Raw genomic sequence first — 24,352 nt, 5'->3', positions numbered from 1 at the left:
AAAAAGCTGTATTGTTACAGAGGTACAAACTAACAACTTTTGAAGTACTGTGTTTTCACAATTATGCCCAGTAGATGGCAGTCTTTAATGAACGACTACTGTTCAGCAAAGAACAAACTTCCGCCACAACATCCTCAGTTCTCTTCCACTAGTCCGAGCCAACATGGTGGGTACTGAAAAAAAATGTTCTCTTCGGAATCCACCGCAATCCCATTCCATATCAGTTATTCGCACGTTTAGCTTCAACCATGTCAATTGTAGGTGCAAATGCCCTTAATTTCTATGACTATAGATTCAGCGTATTTTGCGTTACACTGATTTTTACGTTTAAGACACTATCGCTGTTAGCCTTGGTGGGTAGCTTGTTCACCGAAAACCACGGAGTTGTCACCATTCTGTGTATCAAACCTAACTAGCCACACAGTAGAAGGACTTTGACCGTCAGCCAAAACTTGTTGACCCATGTATCTTCTACCTGGCACCTGGTTTATATCTGCTGCAGTTTATCCATCGAAGTTAATCAGCTTGTCAGGGCTATCAACCAGAATCACATTCCATTAGAAATTTGCCATTTAAAAAGTTATCGAGTGCACTAGGTTTAGAAATTGAAAGACCGACTTGGAAGAGGAGCGCTACTTTCATTACAATCTGTATAGATAAATAACTGACATCTTCTATGAAATTGAATGGTTTTACCATTGCTAGTAGATGCACATAACCCTCTTTACTTTTTTTCGTATTTATAAGTAAAATCACAGAACCATCATACATGACTATGACCTTACTGGTACTATTTACTAGCTGCGTCATGAGTTCATACTTTGTGAAATCACGTCCAACATAAATGACAAGTCTTGTTAAGGTAGTGCTGACTTTCTCTCATTTGTTTTCAGGGTCGAGTCAGGACCAAGACGGTGAAAAAGGCCGCTAGGGTCATCATTGAAAAGTACTACACCAGACTTGGCAATGACTTCCACGTCAATAAGAGAGTGTGTGAAGAAATTGCCATCATCCCCAGCAAAGCACTGCGCAACAAGATTGCTGGGTGAGTTCAAAGTAATCACATGGTCACAAGTCTGGAGGTCGAAAAGGTTGAAAAAATATTTGAGATTTGTTTTCGAAAATAGTTTTGCATCATTCATGAGTACTTGATGAAGTGTCTACTAAACTCTACTGTACTCTATTGTGCTCTGCTTTACTTTACTCTGTTTTAGGCTTTTCTGTTCTCCTCTACTCCCCCTGTGAACTTTTTTTTTCACACAGTGAAAGGGGAGGGGAGAGGGAAGTGGAGTGGAAAAAAAGGGGGCGACCACTTTCCTCTGGCCTCCAGGGATGTGTTCCCCCTGTGTTCTCAGTGTAAAAGACTGGTGTATAGATGAAATTGTTATACATGATGATCACAGTAACATACATCACCAGCATCACTGTATTGCTTTATAAATGTCCAAACTAATATACAGGGGGGGACCACTTTCCTCAGGCCTCCAGGGAAATATGTTCCCCCTGTGTTCTCAGTGTAGAAGACTGGTGTATAGATGAAACTTGTACATTATGATCCCCGTAAAATAATGAATGAAAGATGAGTATCCTAAAATTATAACACCAACTTGCCTGTTTATCTTACAGTAAAATAGTTTATTTGTGCCTGCAACAAAACATAAGGTTGTGTGTTAAAAACAACAATTTAATAAACTCAAATATAAACTACCGTTCGAACAAGAAAATGCTCACGAAGAACTAGGCATTTTTAGTTCAAATTGGGATACCTTAGTACTGTAAATTACAGTAGTGCTACTACTGTAAGCTACATTAGATGGATTAGCACTAGCTGTTACAGACTTTGAAAACAGGGACTGACTAACAATTGTGCAATACAACTTACTATACTAGACGGGACGCTGTTCATTTGGAGCCCTGACAGCAACAGCTGTGGACCACTGTAAAGGCAGAGCCCTGTACACTTAAGTGACTTCTAAACAATTCACATCCAATTTCAAAGTGTAATGTTGACACATTACCATGGAATTTAGATAGTTGGACAATTATCACACACAGGTGGTACACAAACTGTCATCTCTGTGACTTTCGTTGATATAACCTTCAACAACAAAAAAAACTAATCTGTTTCATTTCTATATTGTCTTTTGTCTCACTGTTCAGGTATGTAACTCATCTGATGAAGCGCATCCAGAGGGGCCCAGTCCGAGGCATCTCCATCAAGCTGCAGGAGGAGGAGAGGGAGAGGAGGGATAACTATGTCCCTGAGGTCAGTGAGCTCTCTAAAGGCCTAAAATACACCAACCCGAAAACCTGCCGACTGCTCAAGACCACAAGTTGACCATTGAGCCCATGTGGTATTATGTTTTTAGCCAAGTTGGAAACAGTGCTCTGATTAGGTCAAAATGATAACGATTAAGATTAAATATGTCTCCACGGCCATCAGTTGGACCCCAACTGTTTTTTTTTAGGTAGCTGTGTTTTGGGCTTAAAGACCACTCTTAGCTCAGTCTATTCAAAGGGTGGTTATAAGAAATACAAATGGGGTAGTTTGGTATGTGCCTTTCAATTGATTGTAGGCATGAACCAAGTCCCTGAGGAAATGTGGCACTCACATGTAGTTATATACCAATGTGTCTTGTTTTTGGTCTTGTCTAGGTCTCTGCTCTCGACCATGAGCTCATTGAAGTGGACCCAGACACCAAGGAAATGCTGAAGATGCTGGTGAGTTCTGAAGCAAAGCTTTTTGGTTAACAAAGAATCTCATGTAAGAGTTTACATAAATTCCAAACATAATACATTCTTTGTTGAAAATGTTTTCCTGGATGCCAGGATAAGTGTAATTTGTATTCAGCAATAATGACAAATAATCATGGCTGCTTTAAAGATAGCAAGCCTTGTGACACGGGTATGACTGTCATCTCCTCAGATGATCGTCAGGATGTCATTCTCTGGTTGTGGGTGGAGGATAAACATGTTCCTTGTTTCCTTTTCTAGGACTTTGGTGGACTGTCTAACCTTCAAGTCACCCAGCCAACCATCGGAATGAACTTCAAAACGCCCAGAGGAGTCTAGACACACAACATTTCCCTCTCAATAAAATGAATAAACTATGTGGGTGTCTGTGTGCTCTCTAACTAGTAAAGGTGCCATGCTGATTACCTACAACAACTATAGTTAATGTAACCTAGAACAGTACTAACTTTTCTAGTCTTATGACAGTCTCAGGGAAGCTGCGGTTATTTTAACACGTCTATTTTTAATCAGTAATTATGTTCAGGGTTGGCTAAACCTTTTCCCAAGAGCCATTTCCTTGTGGAGAAAAGCCCTATCCACAGATTAGGGTAGCAAAAAAGATTCTGCTTTTCAACATAAGGTATCCTGTACTATCATTTGGTGGAAAGAAAATAATGCATTCAACTAATGCTTAATTTAACATGAAAAAAAAAATCAAAACTACAATATGAATATAAATCACATTGAAGGACAGCACACATACTTTCTTGTTTCATGAAGTCCTTTATTGAAAAAGCAACGTGCCAACGTTTCAGATGAATTCATCATTAGACAATATCAAATTGAAAACCTTACATTTTCTTTAATTCCGAAAACAGCGTTTTATATGAGTATCAAGATAACAATAGTATAACAAAACGGCAGGTTGTGCGTTGTATAGTTCGCCGGCATTTATTTAAGTCTGACGACCAGCACGTGGATGCTCAAGTAGCCTACTTCCAATTTTGAAAATCATTTTCCTGCTTTTTCCCCGACTCATGGGAAAAAACATCGGAGATCAGCTCTAAAAGCCGCAATCCTACCATTACTGTAGTAATCCTAATTTGCATTTGCAAATTTGACCTATATCAGATGATCAACTGTCATTATTGATTGACCAGCGATTGTCACGCCTTATTGGGAAGAACTTGACCAATGCCTATCGGATCTGGGGTGGCCAATGAGATTTCAGGGGTGGTCACTGTCGCCTCTGAAATCTCATTGGCCAACCCTGTGCCCACCCCAGCTTCCAAAATCGCCACTTATGTGCTGTAGGCCTAATTGAGCTCTATCCTATTCACCTGGTGTTGTTGGCGCACATGTTGTCAATTTGAGTTAATTAACAACCGAATTCATAAATATTATTTTCAGACGGAGGTTTTCTTATGTGTGAAATATTTCTAATTGACAAACTATGGCGTTTTCTCTGGTGAGTTGGCCAACAAAACAATATTGTCAATTGTTAGAAATTATAAGACAATTTGGATAGCTTATGTATCAAGGCTCCCAGTCGATTTGTTTAGCTAGCTAGTGGTCTACAATTTCTGAAGATGACCTGCGTAGGCATTATTTGATTTGACGACTTATTTGACTGACAACGTAGAGCTTCCATCTCTAACATTAACTTTAGGCGTACTACCTAGGCCTACTGGTTAGTGTTTTGAAAACAGTTTGAGTAGCCTATGCTGTAGGCCTACTTATTTAATTGGCCTCAACAACAGTTTCAATCCTTACCTCATGGCTACTTGACATGTGAACATCTTCTGTAAAGCATGACAATTTGTTTTCGTCTCCAGAGAGACGAGAGAGCCCATGACCGTTGGGGCACTGAGGCTCAGGCCTTGTCCGCATGCAGTAACGCCGACATATTTCGTAGAATGAACACAATGTTGGGCAACGCGCTTGACTTGACCGGCGTATGTACCACACCAAATACTAAGGGAAAACGGGACCTACTGACAGGTAAAATGTGCATTACTGCTCACTAAAACTTCCATTGCAATGCAACATATGGTTATGGACTTAATTCAGGCTTTTTGGCCAGATCATTATTATTCAAGTGCCGTCAGCTGATTCATGCGGCACTGCTCATTCTGCAGCATTGCAGCACTTAAGGTTTTCTTAGACTGAAGTATTTGCCAAGGATAACCAAAGCAAGCTGTACATTTCATCCTGCTCTCCCCTTTGATTAGCTTGGTATCCTGAAGTTGGAATGTTGTCTTCGGAGATACTATAAATTTGATAATTGTGACCTTTAGCATGATAAGATTTGCAGGTAGGCTACATTGGCCCAGTGTGACCTTTTAGTTCCAGTGTAGTTATCAAATGTAAGATGGTAAACTTGCTTAAATAATGCATCTGACAGTTGTCTAAATTTAGATTTGCACTTCATTTGAAGTCAAAGTAATTCTAATTTCTACTATCCCATCTACTACAGCAAAGGACATTAACAATACCCTAGAAATCCTGGTCCCACAGTAAAAATGTGTTTGAAAACAATGCAGTCTGGTATTGTAATGAAGTTTCATTAATGGCCTATGCTCTGCCTTACCCGGAGTTGCTGAATCAGGGCTGTAGCTAGCAGTTGGAGGCTGGCCAGCGCTGAAGAGCGATGGGAGGAGCTGGCTCTGAAAATTGCCTAGCATCGTCTGACATATGAACAGTCAGCTGCTGCTGTAGTTGTGTGTGTTTTAAATCAAAAGAACAAACCTTTCCTGATCTCCACTGAAGCTAACCATTTTCCAGTCGCCTTTTTCATTTGCCTCCTGAGACTGTATTCTTCCTCCTCCCTCGGTGCCTTGCCTGCCCACCCTCCCTTGTTTACCAGCTCACTCACGAAACGAGACTAGATCCACAGTGACTGTCTGCCAGCGACATGAGGAAGGAGGGGCGTGTGGCTCTTTCAGCCAGCCAGTATCTCAGACAGGAATTTTTTCATTACACAGTTGTTAGTTAGAAAAACCGAAAGGGGGGGGTTGGCGGTCGGTGGGAGCTGGGGGAGGCTGCTAGCTGATGTCATTAGCAGGGGTGTGCAAGTGCATCAGCAGCCAGGTCACATGCTGCTAGGTGGGTCAGTGATGTGGACGGAGATGCATGGCAGTCGCACCGAGCACAGTCGCAGCAGGTTAGCCCCTCTGCCTACAGGGATAAGACTAAAGGAAGGGTGGTCGCTACTCTGGGACTTTTTGATCTATGATTTTATTTTTAAAGAAGTTATTTCGTCCACAACACCCTTTTCTCATCCCTAAGGGGTGAATGGAGACTACCAAACAACTATTTTTCTCTAATCTTTCTGTCTGGTCTCTCCCCTCCGTGTCTCTGGCTGTCTCCATCCACATTCAGACCGGCAGGAATCGGAGCTGGATTCAGTGGGCAGCAGGATGCTCTTTCCTGGCAGTGGTGGCATCAGTGGCTCCCAGGAGGCTTCCTCAAGGGGCCTGCCCGACGTCAATGATCTGGGCCTCGGCCTCCAGTCCCTCAGCTTGTCAGGCTGGGAGCGTCCTTGGAGCAGCCACGATGCTGACACACACCCCACTGCCTCGACCCAGGCCCAACTCGGCTCTCCCTCCAGTAAGTGCTGTCCGTAAACCAATTTTTAAAGTCCTTATTTGACAATGAAACAAGGTCAGGAAGTTTGACGTGGTTTATTTAATAGTGTGAACTTGACTCTTGATCTATGACCTGTAAGATTTTTGTTGTACAGAGTTTCAATGTGTGAATGTGTGAGGCCTCTGGTATGGACATTGTTGGAATATGTGAGCTATGTGACTGGCGGTTCTCCTCATCCCCCTAGATTTAGAACTATGCGTATGAGGGCAAGCTTTCGCTGCTTTCCAGAGGATGATGTGGCACTTTTCCTGTGCTACATCTTTTGCTGGTGAACCAAGTGGTGTTTTTGTATTAAATCTTTTAATGTTTGAATTTCATTTCCTGTAGTTGTCAGACCTGTTGCAGCTCTCCAATGTGTGATACATATTGATGTCACATGTAATTTATAACCAAAATGCACCACTCCTAGCCCACTTGCTGACCCATTTTTGTTGTGCTGCTGCCGACTGATTGCACCACAGCACATCCCCACACCATCCAGACACTTCATTAGGAGTGTAGCTCGAAACTGGGCCTTCAAAGTGGGGCAGTCCTGTGTGCTATGGCTGCATGCAGCTAGGTTCCCTCAGCACCTGAGTCAGTGTACTGGGACCATATTTGGTGGGTCTGCTGACCACGTCTGTCAGACAAGGCAATAGAGCTGACAATGTCTTCAGGGTGCATGCTCTTGTTGCACAGGCCTTGTATGCTGCTGGTGGCTACTATTTGGGTGCATTTATTTGTCATGTTTCCCTCCAAGCACTTGGAGTATAAAGAGTTTAATGATTTGAGTACTGAGATGTTAACTGCAATGCCTAAAGCTTAAATGTGCTTTGTTAACTGCAGTAGTTTTTACTGTGCTTAGTGTAACCTTTTTAAATGAATTTGGGCATGCCAAATCTCTTGGTACCAGAGGGGTATCTTGGATGAGGCAAGAAATGCATGTATGTACAATTTTCGGGAGGGGGAAGATGTCACTCTTGAAAGGCAATGTCGTCGTCATTTTTCCACTGATTTGTGGTTGCTGTCTATTTAATGCTGTGTCATTGTTAGTGCTGGGCATGCTGGGGAGTCCCCTAGGCAACATCCTGGGCAGGCCACTGGGCTACCCACCTGGCGAGCCCATGGGCACCGCGGCCGACTTCCTAGACAAGTTCCCTGGGATGGCACGCATGGGAGGCCGCCTGGACTCTCGCTCCTTCCTGGACTCACGCTCTAGCAGCCCTGTGGACTCTGAGACCAGCGGCTTCAGCTCTGGCTCTGATCACCTCTCTGACCTACTGGTTAGTGAAGTTCATGTTTTGTCTTTCATGGCAATGAGCACATTGGTCTTTTTATTCACTTCTCTTGTACTCAATGGACCCATGAACAAGGAATCCTGGATAGATTTGTCAGTTAACGGTTGATAAGTCTTCTGTGGCTGTTAATGCTTGAATTTCAATATGCATCGACTAAATCTCATTTATCGCCCACTCCTTGCACCAGTCCTCCCTGAGGATATCCCCTCCCCTCCCCTTCCTCATGTCCAACATGCAGAAGGACCCCCTGCGCCTTAACCTAAGCTCCCGTCTGGACCACCACCTCGACAATAGCGCTGGCTCCCCTCTCACCCCCCCATCCAGTGCCAGTCCTTCTTCAGGCACCCTGGCCCGCCGTTGGCCCGCCTCCTCACTGTGGCCCGGTCTGGACCTGCTGGACACACCCGATGACCCCTTCAGCATAGAGAGGGAAGCCCGCCTCCACAGACAAGCTGCAGGTAAAGGGCAAAGATTTAGAGGAAGGGTTCATGTATGATCACTAGTGAGGACTACCAATATCGTATCCTACCATGTGTTCTTAGGTCATCAGTACATGGCATAAGGTTTATAATTTTTAATAAGTATGATCAGAAATGCATCCCTTGTCAATGTAAATTACTGTCTTTTCAAAGGGTCTCCAGTCACCATTTCCTGTTTAATCTCCATAAGCCATTTTAACCAGTTGACCCCCCCCTCCCCCCAGCGGTTAACGAGGCCACCTTCACCTGGAGTGGACAGCTTCCTCCACGGACTAACAAGAACCCTCTTTACTCCTGCAAAGTCTTCTTGGGAGGAGTGCCCTGGGACATCACTGAAGGTACCAAATGCAGTCCATTTTAAACCTTGAACCGCATTCAAATCTCAGATTAAGATTACATTTTGATTTCAAGTGATTAATGGCTGTCGTCGTCCCCACCCTTCCAGCTGGCCTGATCAGCACATTCAGTGGTTATGGCCCTCTCAGTGTCGAGTGGCCGGGTAAGGATGGCAAGCACCCTCGCTGCCCTCCCAAAGGTAATATGCCTAAAGGTAATAAACTGGCTGGTAGGATAACTACTTTATTCCTCAAGGGATCTAAGGTTGCACAGGGGTGAGCACAGCATGCTGGTGAGTGTATTTTGGCTACTTAAGATCTGCAATTTTCAGATCAGATTTTCCTTCCAATTAGCTTGGAGTATGCACCAAATTATTTTCTGACTTTTGAATGTAGCATTGTTGACTCAATATTCCACTCATGGTTGTCTTTCCTGTGACAAGTCAACTGGTCAAGAAATGACTGGTAGATGGTCTGAGAAGTGTTCATATAAAATAACTCCTGTTCTACTGCATGACTCTTGCAGGCTATGTGTACCTGGTGTTTGAGAATGAGAAGTCTGTGCGTGGACTGCTCCAGGCCTGCTCTCAAGACCTGCTCCACCCAGAGGACAACGGAGAGTACTACTTTAAGATGTCCAGCCGCAGGATGCGCTGCAAGGATGCAAGTTTGCTTTAACTGTTCAAGTGACTTAACTGCCTTTACAATGGCTTGAAAGCTCAGAAGATTAAGCAGTGAATCTGGATGTATCATTTTGAATTTTTAAACAAGTTAATTTCCCCCCAGCCTCGGTTCAAATTCCTGGGTTTGACTTGTCCAGTCATGGGGATAAAAATATTGTAGTTCAATGATTATTTAAAAGCCAGTGTGACTCCCTTCATCTAACTGGTTTCTTTTTTCACTACCACAGGTGCAGGTGATCCCCTGGGTGATCTCAGACAGCAACTTTGTGCGCTGCCCCTCCCAGCGCCTGGATCCCAGCAAGACTGTGTTTGTGGGGGCATTGCACGGCATGCTAAATGCTGAGGCCCTGGCCAGCATCATGAACGACCTTTTTGGAGGGGTCATGTATGCCGGCATTGACACGGACAAGCACAAGTACCCCATAGGTGACAGATTCTTGAAGGCTGGTGGAAACAAAATGCAATTGGCTGGCTCAATTATTTAAATTGACAGTCAATGCATCATACTTGTTGATTTGGGATGTTTCTATTTGGTCTAGGTTCTTGGTTCAGTTTGCGTGTATGTCTGACTACACTCTCCTTGACCTTTCTCACCTCATTATTTTTGATACAGGGTCTGGCCGTGTCACCTTCAACAACCAGCGCAGCTACCTAAAGGCTGTGTGCGCTGCCTTTGTTGAAATCAAAACCCCCAAGTTCACAAAGAAGGTAAGGGGGGAAGCCTAAATAATCCAACAAAATGTCCTGTAAATGTGATAACCTCCATCAGGCTCAAGGATGACCGGGCCATTGATCGGAATGCACGTTTGCTTGTGTTCGTGCGGAGTAATGGTGCTGCTTCCCCAGGTTCAGATTGACCCATATCTGGAGGACTCCATGTGCCAGGTGTGCAGCCGCCAGCCAGGACCATTCTTTTGCAGAGACCAGGCAAGTTTAGACTTTTTTCTTCTGTTCCAACCATCAACTTGCTCCCAATAGTTTTTCAATAAGTGCCCATTCCCCAGGCCTGCTTTAAGTACTACTGCCGCTCCTGCTGGCACTGGCAGCACTCCATGGACATCCTGAGCAACCACCGCCCCTTGATGCGCAACCAGAAGAACCGGGACTCCAGCTAGAGTCCAGGAGTCCTTCTACAGCTAGGGGCCAGGAGTGAAAGCCCCACACCACACGGGGTGAGGCTGCCCACTGAGCAGAGCACGAGTCGCAGGGTCCTTCCCCCAACTCCCAGCACTGGAGAGAGGGGAGGGCACCATGGCACTCCACCAGGAGCTGGGGATAAACACAGTCAAAGTTCACTTGCACTTGCTACATTTTTGCTGTTTACTTGTTCACAATGGCACTATGCACAGTGACCTTGTTGGGATGGACAAGGGTGGCCCTCCCCCACACTTATGCAGTTGTCCCAGACTTGGTAAATTGATGGTTTCAGGCCAGGGTTCAAATGTAGATGAAAATGCCTTTTTGTTTTTCCTTTTGGATTTGTTTTACATGTGTTGCATATTGATAGAGCAATCATGCAAGTCTCATTGCCGTTCATTGGCAGATGCCATACAGTGCCTTTAAATTGTTTTTCCCTTCCCTCACCCCCAGTTGGCTAACTGTTTTTTCCTGTGCAAGCCAACTGGTGTTTTTTACTTTAGAAGAGAGTTGGGCTTACTTTAACCAGTCGCATTGCAGACATTTTTACGCAGTTTTTTACTAATTTGTACACAAACGGTTTTAAGTCATGACATGGAAATTTTGAACTGAATTCCACCTGGCGGCTTTTTAATTAATTTTTCATCCATTAATTTTTTCCTTCAACCCCATGTGTTTGCTTTGGGGCTGTTGGTAACTTTTCAGTTTTTCATCCCCACCCTTCCCAACGTTCAATAATGAACGGGCACATATACAAATGGTGTTGAAGCATTACTTTGCTTGGATTGTCAGTCCAGTTCTTAGACAATTGTACAACATTGCAGGATACCGCTCCTGCTTGGTTACCATCAAGTTCAAATCAATTTAATGGGTACCATTACCGAGACTGGCGCAGATGTTGACATTTTGATTGTACATAGTTTATTGTTGCACTTTTTAATTTGCACTTTATGAGGGGGTGGCAGTGGTTTTTAAATCACTTGATTTGTACATAAGTAGATGGACAGGTATTGTCTTGGGCAGGTAAGCCAGGAACTTAACAGCTGCTTGTTTCCTGTTGTATGTAGAACTTCCACTTTGCTGATCAAACAATGTACCCAGAGCTTGAATAGACCTACCACAGAATTCCCCCTTTCTTACCCCATTGCCTACCTTGTTCCAGTTAGACAATTACATTGCGCTGTGTGCCAAAGACTTATTTTTTCCTCCAAGTTTCACATGCTGAGCCTTGTCTTTTAGCCCAGCTGCATTTTAGAGTTTTGAAAGTCTACCTCATTGTGGTCTGCCAAGTTTGCTGCTACTTAACGGATGTGGAATATGTTCAGATTGGGCACAATAAAGGTGTTAAAGCATTACTTCTACTGTTTTTTAATGGAATGCACTCAGAATCATTACGTGATAGTATACAAGAATCAACTTTATTGCCAAGTATGCCTACACATGTTAAGTACATATTTGAAGTTTCATCTTTTTACTTTACACCTTGTGGGGTTTGAAATTACTGCTGTGCTCTGCCTGCATCCTTTTGAGCTGACTTTAGTCCTGCTCAAGTACCATGGTAGCTACTCATAGACTTGCGTCAAACATGACCCTTACTGCTTTGACATGCAATGTAAAAGGTCATAATGGGTTACGTTTCAAATCGTAACTTCATCCTTTTTTAGAAGGTATTACAGCTGTGCTTGCATATTATGAATTTTTGCAAGCAGTTTGCATGACATGCAATATGTTTGGGACAAACTGGCTAAGCCTTGAAATGTGCAAATATCTATTGATCTACTGCTGTCTTTAGAAGATGGCTTATCTGTGTCGCAATGGGTGTGGACTATTTTCATAGATGTGCAATGTTCGAGGACCACAATGAGGAAGTATACATTCCTTCCTTGTCACGAACACTTTTCAAACTGTCAGTTACTCATTGGTCTTAGTAATACTAGTGGTTATAGTCCGATAGTTAAACTTATAGCAATCTAAATAAAATTCTAATAGAATACAAATTTTTCATTTGGGTCTATTACAATTTTAATATATTACAAGGTTGAAGTTAAGCATGTCACACATTTACATTGCCATTCAAATAGCAGTCCATTTGTAAACATATGCCTAGATAATTTGCATGGGTCATAAGTGTGAATTTTCTCAGCATGTAGATGACTGAAGTGTTGTAGTATAGCAGGCAGTGGACTCCTGTGGATACTGTATCTATTCGAGTTAGAAGGCCTGCAAAGTTTCTTGTGCCATATTTCAAACAGCACTGATGCATATTTCATAACATGTTACCTAATGGTTTGTCTAACCAAGTATTTTTAATTACTAATGATAAAATCTGTGGAAGCATTATTTACATGCGTATGATAATTTAGCCATGATTATCGTATTAATGTTGAAAAGAATATTCGCCCAAGGTAAAAAATACTAAAACTAAAGACAAAATGTACATTTCTCTGCCTGATGAGATGTTACACACAGTGATAATCATCGATTTGCTCCATTTTGTTAGGAAAAGTACTCATGGAAAAGAACAGTCCTTCCTGGGAGTTGCACATGAGCTTCAGAGGCATAGTCTCTGAGCTTTGAAGGTGTTTACTCTCTGGACATAGTCTGTCTTGCTCAGCACTGTGACTTAAAGTCCACTGACATGAGTTGTGCTGTTGTAGGCTTTGTAACGCTTGGTAATCATCGCCACTTGGTAAAAGGCTGCATGTAGGGGTAGGTGTGTTGTGTTCCTTAGTTTTGCAAGTCAGACTGATGTCTTCTACTGGTGAGGAACTCACAAAACCATTAGTACAAGGGTGGTAAGAGGAGTCTTCTTCAAAAGGAGACAATGTGGGATCTTGATTTGTACCAAGAAATATTTGAGGAAAGGTGACCTTAATTTCATTTGAATTATAACTACCGTCACAAGGAATTGCATGCCCCATAGTTAACCAGGTTGGGCTTTCCATCACTGACTCTAGATTGTTGATTGGTTTTGAGTTGGGAACATTCAAGTAGCATTGTGACATGGAAAGATTGTGAAGGACTTTGAAGAGTTCCGCTTGAGTTTTTGCGATTTGTTTTTGCCCATTGCATGGTGTCAAATCATTCATTGGCGGTGGACATGTGAGAGCATAACTCTGGGAAGAAAAGTCATGGACTGCTTCACTTTCATACTCGTGCCTCTGACCACTCCCATCTTGAATAGCCCTGCATTGTAAAGAAACATGTACGTAAGCTTAACTGATCACAGACACTTTTGTTTTGCTATGAGAATGGATAACTTACAATTGTTTTCCTTCTGTCCCATTCATCTTAAGAGAATCAACTGAGATGGGACACAAAGGGGTCTTTGAAGGAGATAATATCTATAAAGAAAAATCAAACATTAAGTGGATAAGTAAGACCATCTAATGTCATATATTGTATTGGAAGACGGCTACCCAGACACATTGAATTAGTATAACTAATCAAGCTTACCCAAGGCTCTTTAGAATCAATTTTCAAAAGGGCTGGACAAGGATATTTAGGAACCGTATCCCAGCACTTACTTTTGAGTCTACAAGGAAAAAGAAATATATCAGTATACAGAGCTAACAATCTGTTGAGGATGCGAGCACTGAAAGATAATTAGTTAAGAGCTTCACACTGCATACATAATTATGATTAAGGATGTCACTTACCTGATAAAACACCAAAACAGGAAACATGTTAGACTGATGGCGACAATGGACAGAGCAACGATGACAATCTTGAATACATGAGATGAACCCACAGCTGGGAAAGTAATGGAAAGTCCAGTTAGTTGAACACAATAGTTTATCTACTATCTAAATGGTAGTATCACCTTAAACTTACGGGTAGTAAAGTGCCACTCTTCACTGCTATCACTGAAACGTTCGCTGAAATCAGTGTATGTCCTGATTATTAGAACATACTTTGTATTTGGCTCCAAGTCCGTCCCAAGTATCTCAAAGAAAGTAGATGATGTATTTTGGGACACCTAAAAAAGGACATTACATTTTTATTAGATTAGACTACACACCATGAATGTAATAGAACATAATCATTCAACCTTACCCCATCTATATCTCCCGTTTTTTTGTATGTCAGTTCAGTCGTCAGTTTATCGGCTAATGTTTTTTTATGGTTTGTTGTCCATGTTACCCAGAAATTTCCATTTGGTGATTGTTTCACCTCTGTAATTTTGGGACGTTTTGGTTTAACTGCAGGAATAAAAGATTAATTTATAATGTAGCCAATAATATTCACATATGAAGGGAAAGTAGTATGCACATGGAACATAATTGTCACAGAAGACTCACTGCTGTTACTGACGCGGATTCTGAAACTCTGATTCCTTAGAGTTGCTGTAAATTCTTCAGAGATTATTAGAGATCGCATAGAAATAGAGCAACTGCATATGACATCGCTTGATCTCATTATTTCTTTGAAAATGCAACTATAGGAGCTGTGAATTGTACACAAAAAGAACATCAGTAAAATGACAGACTATCAAGATACGCTATTACTGTACAACATGATGACTGTATAACAAAACAGGCCTACTCGTTCGGATCAGATGTTTTCAATTCCAGGTTATATTCACTACAGTTGGACTTCAAAGAAGAAAAATGGCAATCCATGGTTTCATCATAGTCATTGTAACATTGAAGGTCCATCCCACTGACAAGTGTTGCTACAAATAATACATGATGTTATTGTATGTTCACTTTCATATGCTTATTCATTTTTTTCGCAATTCAACTTACCACAAGTCATTGATACAAGGATTTGCAAATACATTCTTACTAAATTTCAAACGCAGCGAAGTTGAAACTGAAAGAGACAAATTGTTCATTAGGGAACTCTTTGCTAACATTGTTAGAATGTTAATGACATATGTAGCATATATAGTCCTACATTGTCCAAAATAAATGTAATGCGCTCACCTTCAACGTCAGTTTGAAGAGGAAGTAATTGTTTTAATCCCTAACACTTAACTTTTTTTTAAATCAGAGTAAGTAGTTTAATAAAGTCTGATTAAAGCTTTGAATGCTGGATTCGAGTCCGCTGATAGAACCTATTCAGTTACACGACTATCAAATATTTGACGAAGATATTAAGTTGGGAGGCTATAACGTCAATCGCCGTAACTTTCTGTTACTGGAATTCGCGTTCCTGGCAGCATGATGAGGACACACCTTTCGTGGGAAATGCATCCCATTTCCTTAGGAAAACATCCAGTGTTGTTCTGGATTGTTATATGTTTAGCTAATTTAGGTAGACTGCTTTGTGTTTTTTATGATGAATTTGTGAACAATTTAGGAATGTTAACACTATCTTCCTGTAATGTAGAGTAGCTTAGCACTGTATGTTTTAAAATGGTGTAGCCTACTGTTAGCCTATAACCTAGCTAAGGCGGGGCTAAATGATTAGCCTTGAGACACGCATTTCAACCAGTTCACGCTGACGTTTGTATTTTTATCAGCTGACAAATATAGCTAATCAACTAAGCAACATATTTACCGGCGGCATCACAGGCACTGCACGGATTCTGTAACTTGATTATTCGGGCCTGCTCCTCGATAACAAACCTAGCATATATTCCTACCACTTACCATATAACGAGCCGCAAATGTGCCTAGCCTACTACAGGAACAATGTTCTTACGAATTTAGCCTACTCTGTCGGTTGTTGGTGTCTTATTTACGATAATGCAATACAGAAAATACAATACTTTTTTACAGGCAGCACTGCATAGCATTGCACTATGATTCCATAATTCTGTGTGTCACTGACATCTTACTAATCTCCTTCATTATGGGCACTGCACAAATTAGTAGAAAACTATAGTTTTCTACTAATTTGTGCTGCAGTAGGCTATGCAGTGCTGTAAAACACATATTCACAACAAATTACAGTACAAACAGTAAAAGTGAAAATGTGACTCATCTCTTGCAATCTTCCACTTTCAATAATGTTTTAATTTGTTCTGTTGAAATTATATGCCATACCTACAGACAAATTGCAGCCTTGGGCATTTTCAATCATTGTCATCTAAACCCTGACCATAGTTTACATCAGAAACTTCTTACAGAATACTGACATCATAGCTAAGCATTTTGACTCTTGTTTGTGAACAGTGAAACAAAAACTTGCCATTCTAATGGCACTGACGTTTATTTACATAAATATTTACTTTTGAGAGATGAACTTTATGGTGGTTTATTGCAATTTGTCTGTTTCGATAAATGCACTTACTGTTTTGCAAATGTTAAGGATGATTCAAGGAAAGGTCCAAGCGTCTGAGAGACTCATCTTAAATCCTACATGCCTTACTATTCTAATCTGTTTAAAAATCTACACAAACTGGTAGATTCTCAAGATGATGGGACATAAAGAGGTTCCTGCCTTTGTAACGTGCATAATTGGCTGTGTAATGATTTAGTCATTGTTTAAGACACAAATCCTCTGTGATATTCTTGGGATCATGAGGAGTTAATGAGAAGTTCATGCTATGAATCTTTTTCCTGCTTTTGAGACATACACATTATGGGCATGCTGTACTGTTTCACTTTCCAAATTTACTTTTATACAGTACCGGTCAAAAGTTTGGACACATTTTCCCTTGCAGATGTGTCCAAACTTTGGGAAAATGTGTCCAAACTTTTGACTGGTACTGTATTAATTCATTCATGTAGAAATACTATTGTTAACCAGTATATAATGTACACATTTAACATGTTTTATTCCAGATGCGTTACAACTTTTTACACCTCAAAGCCGTGTATGACACTGACATTCATGGAGAAAAAAATCTTTGAAAAAACACAAAAGCGCTAATAACATTAATGATCCAAACTTCATGAGATAATGTACATGGTCTACTTCAACAGCACATGAAATAATTGCTTGTTTGTTGCTGGCAATGCTTAAATCTAAGCATATCCTTTAAAAAAGTCTATTTGTTGTGGTGCAAAGCATGTCTGCAGACGGGAGTCATCTGTCCTTTAAGTTTGAGTTTTTAACCCTGCACTGAGCTCAAGTTAGCCATTTAAAGTTAGTGATGCCGCAATGTTGTTAGACTTGAGTTACTTGACTATTCACAAACAACATTCAAGTTTGTATTTCTTCAATGTCAAAGTGCATCATATTTTTTTATTGTTCAGTTTATTTTCCAAGAATGTAGATGCTGCACGGGGAGATAAAAAAAAAAAGGGATTTCCAAAATCTCCATATTTCTTCAATGTAGATAATCTCCAGAAAAATATGTAAATATTGAAAATTATTGGTGGTGGATATTTTTTGCGTAGCTCATATCATAGCTTCTTCCTTCATTCTTTCTCACACACGTATTTTCAGACTAGACGGTACAGTTGCCCAACATGTCAGACATCAGCTGACGCACCACCTTGAGGTTTCTTATGTCTTTCAAAATAAAACGTATAAAAGTTAAATACATCTAAAGCTAATGAAACACAGCTCAAATCATTTTGTCTGATGGAAAGCCAAACCCTGTATTCTTTTAAGTATCCAGGAATGAGTAGTCAAGCCACATCTGGCTCCATCTTTCATCTATAATGTCAACATTTTAGCTTTCCTGTAAGTTATCGAAGGATAGCAGACGGTAATAGAGCATTAGGAAATGAACGGCAGGACAGGTGAGGGCCCAGTAGGACAGGTGAGGGCCCAGTAGGACAGGTGAGGGCCCAGTAGGACAGGTGAGGGCCCAGTAGGACAGGAGAGGGCCCAGTAGTCTTAACAGTACATGGCTGTAGGTGTGACAGTGATGACTCATACGTTCATGGGTCATTCCAGGGGAGTGTATAAGAGACAGGCCATCCATTCCAGTGTACTGAACAGATCTTGCCTGGCAGTCTTGTGGACTGCCTGCTGTCTGGACTGCACCACGGTTGCTTTAGGAGTCGGGAGGGACAGTCCCTGAGTGTTGGATCCCCTGTATAGGTGTGTGTATCCTGACCCCAATCCAGCATTATCGTTCCTCAGCCACCTTCCTGTTGGCCTGCTCCTGCTCTTCCTTATCCTTCCTCTTTTGCCTCTGGAAAAAGCCAAGCTTGGCAGGAATAAAAAAAGCAAATGATTCTCAGACATATCAACTCAAATATCATTGTCATCCGGTTGGTAAAATTATTTTACAATTTCCAGTAAGGCAAAGGCACTAATGAAATGAAAAGACATTACGTTTTATTTAAGAGTGAGATTGGCTTACCTTCCATAGACCTAGACTTAACAGGGCTAGAAGCAAGAGTCCTCCCAATGAACTCCCTATTACAATCCAAATTGGGATTCTATAGTCCTCCTCTTTTCTAATCTCAAGGATTATCTGTAGGAATAACATACAAAACAAGAAATGTTATCTTCATTTGAACCTGAAAAGTTATGTTTTATGTGTGATATAACAGATAAAAGAAAAATGAATGTAAGGCTTGCTCATGTCTGGAGGTTTTTGTTGTCAACAGTCAGTTTAAGATTTTTGGTAAACGGTAGTCCTAGGGTTGGGTACCGAAATCCGGTTCCACTATGGAACCGGTTCCTACGCAACCGGTAGGAATCGGACCGAATTAGAACGCAAATATTTTCCCTCTGTCGCTCCGAAACGGACATAAACATATCACACTTTCTCTGTATTCTATCGTTAGCTAGCTAGCTTTTAGTGCATTTAAAATGCCTAAAGCGAAGCGGTCGAAAGTGTGGCTGTATTTCACAGACAAGGATTTCCGACATCGCAAAATGCAACAAATGTTTCAAAACGATTACTTGCAAAAGGGGAAGCAAGTCGAATTTATTGAAACATGCTGCGACACACAGGATACTTCTTAAAGCAGATGGATGCACCGTGTTCGACAGCTTGCGGACATCAGTCCCTGGTCCCAGTGACAAACGTATCTTGCCAGAGAAGGCACATATGGTCATTTTTCTGCAAAAGAACTTCTAAAGTTTGAAGCTGGTTTAGTTAGCATACCAACTCTAAAAATATTTTGTTGTTAGGCTCCTTGTTAATAGTGTAACTGTTATTGTTAAATTATTGTAGTTGTGTGTTAGGTGACTTAGGTTTACTTATTATATATTTAAGTAAGCTACTTTAAATAATTTTCAATAAAAAAAAAAAACTCTAAAAGAGCCTTTCTTTGATGTCGTTTCGTAAAATCGGAATCGTAAAAATCCAAACGATACCCAACCCTAGTAAACAGAAACATGTTGATCCTCTTGTGCTTAACTTTTTGCCATTTAGGGCCTATTTTATACTGTCCATGCCTTCGAACATCAACTTGTGAGTCCCCATCAGAGTTGTGAGTATTGTCCACTAGATGGCAGCACATCTGCATATTTGACCACAGGATTACAAACATTGCTGCTGGTCCTTTCGGTCCTTCAGCACCTTTCAGTAGTGTGTTAGAATATAAATCTTGGCTGCAAGACTTTCAGCTCTCTTATTACATATTTTAAATGTACAACCAGCATCCCAAATAACTCAAGAAATTACGTTGATGTAAGGGACCAGTGTGCTCCTTTAGGATGGGTTACACTACAGTATGTCTGGTTGGTAGACCCTTTGCTGGGCTACAGTGACATGGAAAAAATGCATTAATGATGATTATGATTTGTAGCGTATACTGATGATGATGTGTATACAGTATTTATAACATATTTAGTTCACTCACATTTCGAACAGGCTTTTCTTCATGTAAAAACATAGGACTGGATGTGGGCAGCTCTATTGAGGCACTTGTCACTAGCTCCAGGATCTTGAACTTCAACTGGTGAAATCAGGAAGTCACTTGTCATTGACACACTGTTGTTAAGACATTTGTGGGGTTTGTGTGAGTGAGTGAGTGTGTGTGTGTGCATGCATGTGTGTGTGTGTTTTCATCTTGATCTGTGTGTGTTTTAATTATGTGTGACATATACTCACAGCATGCAGCGCATCTATCCTCAGTGCCCCTTTGATTCTCACACTCACGTCCCTGTAGACAGCCATGTTGACAGTGCATTGGACAGGTAGAGTCAGGGTATTTGAGCTGTTCTGCATATAAAAAAAATATAAAAACATTCATTAATGTTGTGTTTTGATTCATATATAATATACATTTATTATAACCTAGTTATCATATTATTAAAAGATTATTGTGAAAACATTTTTAAATTAGATTGTTTAACATTAGTAAACTGACTAGGAAAGGCTATTCAAACCCCATCTAATCAAACCCCAAAGTCCTTTCTCAAATCATACAGGAACACATTTTTAAGAATGTTTATAAAAAATCCAACAACACAACAGTGTATCTTACCAGGCGTGAGAAGCGAGACAGATCCTCAGGTGAGGCCCTGCTCTGTGCCAAGTGTTGAGGAGGGATACAGTGACTACCATCTGTCTGAGGTGGCGCATTAGTAGAAACCAGTCAGAAACTAGAGATCCTCATTTATAAATAATGTGAAATGTTCTCAGGTACACCATAGCTCCTGCTTAACAATTAACCTGATGTACTATTAACCTTAGTCTTGATCAAATGAACTGGACAAGCTATAAAATAGGCATAGGTATCAGGGAACAACCTTTTACCTGGTCTATATGGAAGTCTGATATCTTCAAGAGCTGGTTCCCATTTGTAGTCATTTCAGGAATCTCGATATTCAACTGCAAGTCCTTCACCGGGAAAAAGCCTAGATTCTGGATCTGGGGGTGGGGGTAGTAGAAACAACTATTTAGCTTACTATAATGTATCACCCTTCAGTGCAATTCCATAGTAATTAATGAAAGTTCATTTATAATGCAGTTAGACATTACCTGGAAAGTAAAGTTGAATGCAGGCCCCATGTCCCCAGGTTTCTCAAGAGAGATGTCTGCTCTGATCTCATAGCGGGAGGGGTCTGAATCCCTTCAGAACAACCAAACAATACATTTTTGTGATTCTTTAACCAATTCTTGTGCTTTGTGCTATACATTACAACAACCATATTCCAAGTTAAAACCGATGTTCACCTTGAAAATATAATCCAGGACTGTGTTGTATCAGCCTGTAGTATTTTGTTTATATTCTCATGATCAACTATTTTTTTTATCATTTTCATAGCACTGCATGTCTTTATGTGACTGTATATTAAGTTGGGAACTACAAACCTTGTGAATAGGAGGTCAGCCTCATATTTCAGTGGGTGGTAAATGTCATTGAAATTGTTATCTGAGCTCATCTCCTCTCCATCGCTGCAGAAGAATACAGCCATTTTACAAATGCTAACTATTTGCATTTCCCATCATCACACCCAAAGAGAGAAAGCCAAATGACCCTTGGCTGACTTAAAATAAATATTTTCCTGACATGACATCTGAATATTTCAGTGTCACACTCAATGTGTGAAAACACAGTGTTGCTGCCCATTGGGAAATCAGCACAAAAATGTATTGAGGATTAATACTTATTTAATATAAGAACTGGATTCAGAATTGGTGTTCATACCTGCTGGCATCCAGAATGACCCGTAGATGGTCCAGGAATACTAAGCGGCTGAATTCAAACTCCAGACGAAAAGATACCTGCAGGGTGGACAAAATAAGGAGACCATGCTATCATTTACAACAAGAAAGATCATTTAATTTATTATATACTAATTAATGTACTAATAATCCAATTTCTACTTTAACGATAAAGAGTGAGGTTTATGAGCTTCATTTTTTATTTAGCACTGCTTTCAAAAATTAGCACTGAATATTAATGTCAGCAGTCACATGACCATCTAGGTATCCAGACCCGGGTAGAAACCACTGCATCTTTAAAAAGATCTTCATTCATGAACAGTTCCAAATGTGGCAGCTTCCGGCCATAATATGAAGATGTATTAGAGATTACCAGAGAAAAGCCAGCAATAACCTGCAGTAAACTCTTGGCCTCAGACCGAGGAAGCCTGAAGCACTGTTGGCACTATAGAAAAAACCAGGGTCATTTCCTTTAATAAAGACCAAGCTCTAAACACATACATACAATTACTTAGAAGTGTGTATGGCCTCATTTTAGTAACACTGCTACTACTGTGCATTTAGTATTCAAAGCTTGAAACCACTGCAAGGTGAGCAAATAACTATATTAGAAATTCTGTCCCACTACCAATAGGCTAAAACTAACTGGAAAGGAGGGGCTTAAAAGTATGACAAGTAATTCCAGCTGAATTTATCATTTAACATCACTTATGACATGTATTTACTGATTTTCTGGACCAAAACAAATAGTGCATATTGAAAGTACAGCAGAAGATCAAGGATCAGCAGTGCATTTAACAGTATTTCAGTAGTCAAGGAACGGTCGGTATTTACTAGCCACATCGCAAAGAAAACCACATCTCAGCTACCAGGCACCAAAAGCAGCGTATTACAACAAAACACGATGTAGTGAATGTAGAACAGAGTAGAACTGAAGGATGAATAAGACGAAAGGAAAAGTATCTGAGGGAAACAACACAACATTACACAGAAAAGGGGGATGGAAGAAAGTGGGAGGAAAGGAGAGCATTGTTTACAGTCCTCTTGTCTTATAATGAACTTGTGATGGAAGCCGGCTGGACGACAGGAATGTCTAACCAGATCTCTCTCCTCCCTCTTCATTTGCAATCTCTCAGTTTTGACAGGGCACAGATACCGTATATACATAAACAATGTTACCCTGCATAAACCGGTCTGTTTTCGAAGTAATGTCCCCTTTAATGATCTACTTTTTTGTGCTCTTCTGTGTCTGGACTGGAGACACAGGGGTTACTGTACTGGAAGAAAATACATCAATGAAGCAGTTTAGGTGCAGACTATTTTGGGACCTAGTTGTTCTTCTTTCTCTCTGTGTTTATGTTCCAAGTTTGTAGCAGACAATTGCTAAACATCTACACACTCCTGTAAGCACATCACATGAGCACACGATACACATTGTGACCAGACCTGACAGTAACTCAAGTGTCCAAACTCTTTCGAGAAAGAAACATACTGAACAGTCTCCTCTTCATTTAAACTATGCAACGCACCCCCCAATATTTTGTTTTACTGGTACACATACAATATACAACAGTACGACGTACAATCAACGTCTTTGTCCGACCACGAACATGTAAACAAACTGAAAGTAAACAGAGACTATTCACCTAACAAGGCTCACATTTGTCCAGTTATGCAAAACATCCCAAGAAAAATTGTCTGTATACATTCCCAAAGTTCCAAACGTTCCAACCAAGTAAAGTATGTTGTCCAAAACAATGAATTACATCTAGAAATCATTCTAAATTTGCACACTGAAGCCAGTCACTCTTGGTCATACCTTCGGTTCCCTTGTGAATATTCCTGATATCTTCGTGCCAAAATGACCACTGCACTCTGACCTTTCGATTGACACCTCATTTGACCCAATAGGAGATTCCATGTCCTGTCCATAACCTTCTAAAGCCAACCAGGTGTCTCCCCAAATCCCCCCCACCTCTTTCTTCTGTTCAAGAACAACTTTCAATTTACTTTGGGTATGCTTTGTTCAGGCATGTTAGGCACATTTTACAGAATTGTTAAGAGGTTTAGTACTTAACAATCCTATGGCCCGCCGGCGGGAATAGGGATACTATTCCCAGCATGCAGTGGGGCAGAGTCTCACAAAAAGCCAGATCCATGTGGTTTCTGGTGATTGTGAATGCTCCACGGCACCCACCTGGCACATGGCTGTTCTTACTGGACTGATTTGGCAGCTTCTTCACTGATGTACTAAAAGTCTTAACCCAGCACCACACACTTTAAGATACTCGGACATGGTTAGCCATAATTTAATGTCTGCCCGTAATGTGATCGAATAAACTGACCTGAGCCATTGCCCTCATAAAGGGTGCGCTAACGTTGCAGGTCTTCTCATTTCTTAGTCTGTCCTCACTTCGGCACTCTATCTTGATGTCCGAATTGTCCTGAATCAAAAACAGAGAAAAAACAATTTTATTAACACAATATACAGAAATAAGATCTGAGTTCATAATTTGTTTAAAAAAGGACAATCCTAATTACTCTCATTTGATCCAGCCATAGTACAGTATTCACTCTTTTTTGCTGT

At 40.8% G+C, this 24,352-nt stretch overlaps 4 protein-coding genes across 7 annotated transcripts in view; 2 read left to right on the top strand and 2 right to left on the bottom strand.

Annotated features, from left to right (window-relative positions):
* The first annotated feature begins 119 nt into the window (after positions 1-119).
* On the top strand, positions 120-3,110 carry LOC134028376 (small ribosomal subunit protein eS17-like). 2 transcript variants are annotated; one of them, XM_062471866.1, is made up of 5 exons: positions 120-166; positions 894-1,045; positions 2,161-2,266; positions 2,656-2,721; positions 2,995-3,110. In XM_062471866.1, the coding sequence occupies exons 1-5, from the start codon at positions 164-166 to the stop codon at positions 3,070-3,072; spliced, it is 405 nt and encodes a 134-aa protein (XP_062327850.1). In that variant the 5' UTR covers positions 120-163; the 3' UTR covers positions 3,073-3,110. The 2 variants fall into 2 exon arrangements, with proteins under 2 accessions (XP_062327850.1, XP_062327849.1); XM_062471865.1 differs by lacking the exon at positions 120-166 and adding an exon at positions 234-257.
* Positions 3,111-4,043: 933 nt separating this feature from the next.
* Positions 4,044-11,647, top strand: cpeb1b (cytoplasmic polyadenylation element binding protein 1b). Of its 3 annotated transcripts, none has more exons than XM_062471073.1 (12): positions 4,044-4,201; positions 4,569-4,734; positions 6,115-6,342; positions 7,414-7,643; positions 7,846-8,116; positions 8,362-8,475; positions 8,583-8,672; positions 8,999-9,135; positions 9,383-9,581; positions 9,769-9,863; positions 10,002-10,082; positions 10,160-11,647. In XM_062471073.1, the coding sequence occupies exons 1-12, from the start codon at positions 4,187-4,189 to the stop codon at positions 10,268-10,270; spliced, it is 1,737 nt and encodes a 578-aa protein (XP_062327057.1). In that variant the 5' UTR covers positions 4,044-4,186; the 3' UTR covers positions 10,271-11,647. The 3 variants fall into 3 exon arrangements, with proteins under 3 accessions (XP_062327057.1, XP_062327056.1, XP_062327058.1); XM_062471072.1 differs by having other exon boundaries at positions 8,583-8,687; XM_062471074.1 differs by lacking the exon at positions 4,044-4,201 and adding an exon at positions 4,274-4,423 and having other exon boundaries at positions 8,583-8,687.
* A 44-nt stretch (positions 11,648-11,691) lies between these two features.
* LOC134027858 (uncharacterized) lies at positions 11,692-15,571 on the bottom strand. Its single transcript, XM_062471076.1, has 10 exons — positions 15,221-15,571; positions 15,041-15,107; positions 14,838-14,967; positions 14,594-14,739; positions 14,349-14,494; positions 14,127-14,271; positions 13,952-14,045; positions 13,749-13,827; positions 13,557-13,636; positions 11,692-13,478 (listed from the first exon to the last, which is right to left on the bottom strand). Exons 2-10 carry the CDS (start codon positions 15,072-15,074, stop codon positions 12,752-12,754), a joined length of 1,581 nt encoding a protein of 526 aa, XP_062327060.1. The 5' UTR covers positions 15,075-15,107; positions 15,221-15,571; the 3' UTR covers positions 11,692-12,751.
* A 1,431-nt stretch (positions 15,572-17,002) lies between these two features.
* The window catches only part of itga11a (integrin, alpha 11a), a 35,815-nt gene continuing 28,465 nt past the window's right edge, over positions 17,003-24,352 (bottom strand). The window contains exons 21-30 of the mRNA XM_062471542.1: positions 24,111-24,209; positions 21,749-21,825; positions 21,412-21,495; positions 21,079-21,169; positions 20,854-20,967; positions 20,582-20,665; positions 20,206-20,316; positions 19,955-20,050; positions 18,502-18,615; positions 17,003-18,345 (exon numbers count right to left, since the gene is read on the bottom strand). Coding sequence (XP_062327526.1) covers positions 18,265-18,345; positions 18,502-18,615; positions 19,955-20,050; positions 20,206-20,316; positions 20,582-20,665; positions 20,854-20,967; positions 21,079-21,169; positions 21,412-21,495; positions 21,749-21,825; positions 24,111-24,209 — 951 coding nt within the window. The 3' untranslated portion in view covers positions 17,003-18,264. The remainder of the gene's footprint in view (positions 18,346-18,501; positions 18,616-19,954; positions 20,051-20,205; positions 20,317-20,581; positions 20,666-20,853; positions 20,968-21,078; positions 21,170-21,411; positions 21,496-21,748; positions 21,826-24,110; positions 24,210-24,352) is intronic.

This window comes from Osmerus eperlanus, chromosome 10 (genome assembly GCF_963692335.1).
Source record: "Osmerus eperlanus chromosome 10, fOsmEpe2.1, whole genome shotgun sequence".
In the NCBI taxonomy this organism is placed as follows: Eukaryota; Metazoa; Chordata; class Actinopteri; order Osmeriformes; family Osmeridae; genus Osmerus; species Osmerus eperlanus.
Note: the sequence above shows the minus strand (reverse complement) of the source record. Positions and strands in the feature narration are given on the sequence as shown.

Bases quoted from the DNA above. Each gene is read 5' to 3' on its own strand.
- LOC134028376 (XM_062471865.1), top strand. The intron at 2,267-2,655 runs GTCAGTGAGCTC...GGTCTTGTCTAG, and splicing joins GGGATAACTATGTCCCTGAG to GTCTCTGCTCTCGACCATGA. The intron at 2,722-2,994 runs GTGAGTTCTGAA...TTCCTTTTCTAG, and splicing joins AGGAAATGCTGAAGATGCTG to GACTTTGGTGGACTGTCTAA.
- cpeb1b (XM_062471072.1), top strand. The intron at 7,644-7,845 runs GTTAGTGAAGTT...TCCTTGCACCAG, and splicing joins ATCACCTCTCTGACCTACTG to TCCTCCCTGAGGATATCCCC. The intron at 8,476-8,582 runs GTACCAAATGCA...CCACCCTTCCAG, and splicing joins GCCCTGGGACATCACTGAAG to CTGGCCTGATCAGCACATTC.
- LOC134027858 (XM_062471076.1), bottom strand. From the start codon at position 15,074: ATGTATTTGCAAATCCTTGTATCAATGACTTGTG. The intron at 13,637-13,748 runs GTAAGCTTGATT...TTTTCTTTATAG, and splicing joins TTGATTCTAAAGAGCCTTGG to ATATTATCTCCTTCAAAGAC. The intron at 13,479-13,556 runs GTAAGTTATCCA...TTTACAATGCAG, and splicing joins GGGACAGAAGGAAAACAATT to GGCTATTCAAGATGGGAGTG.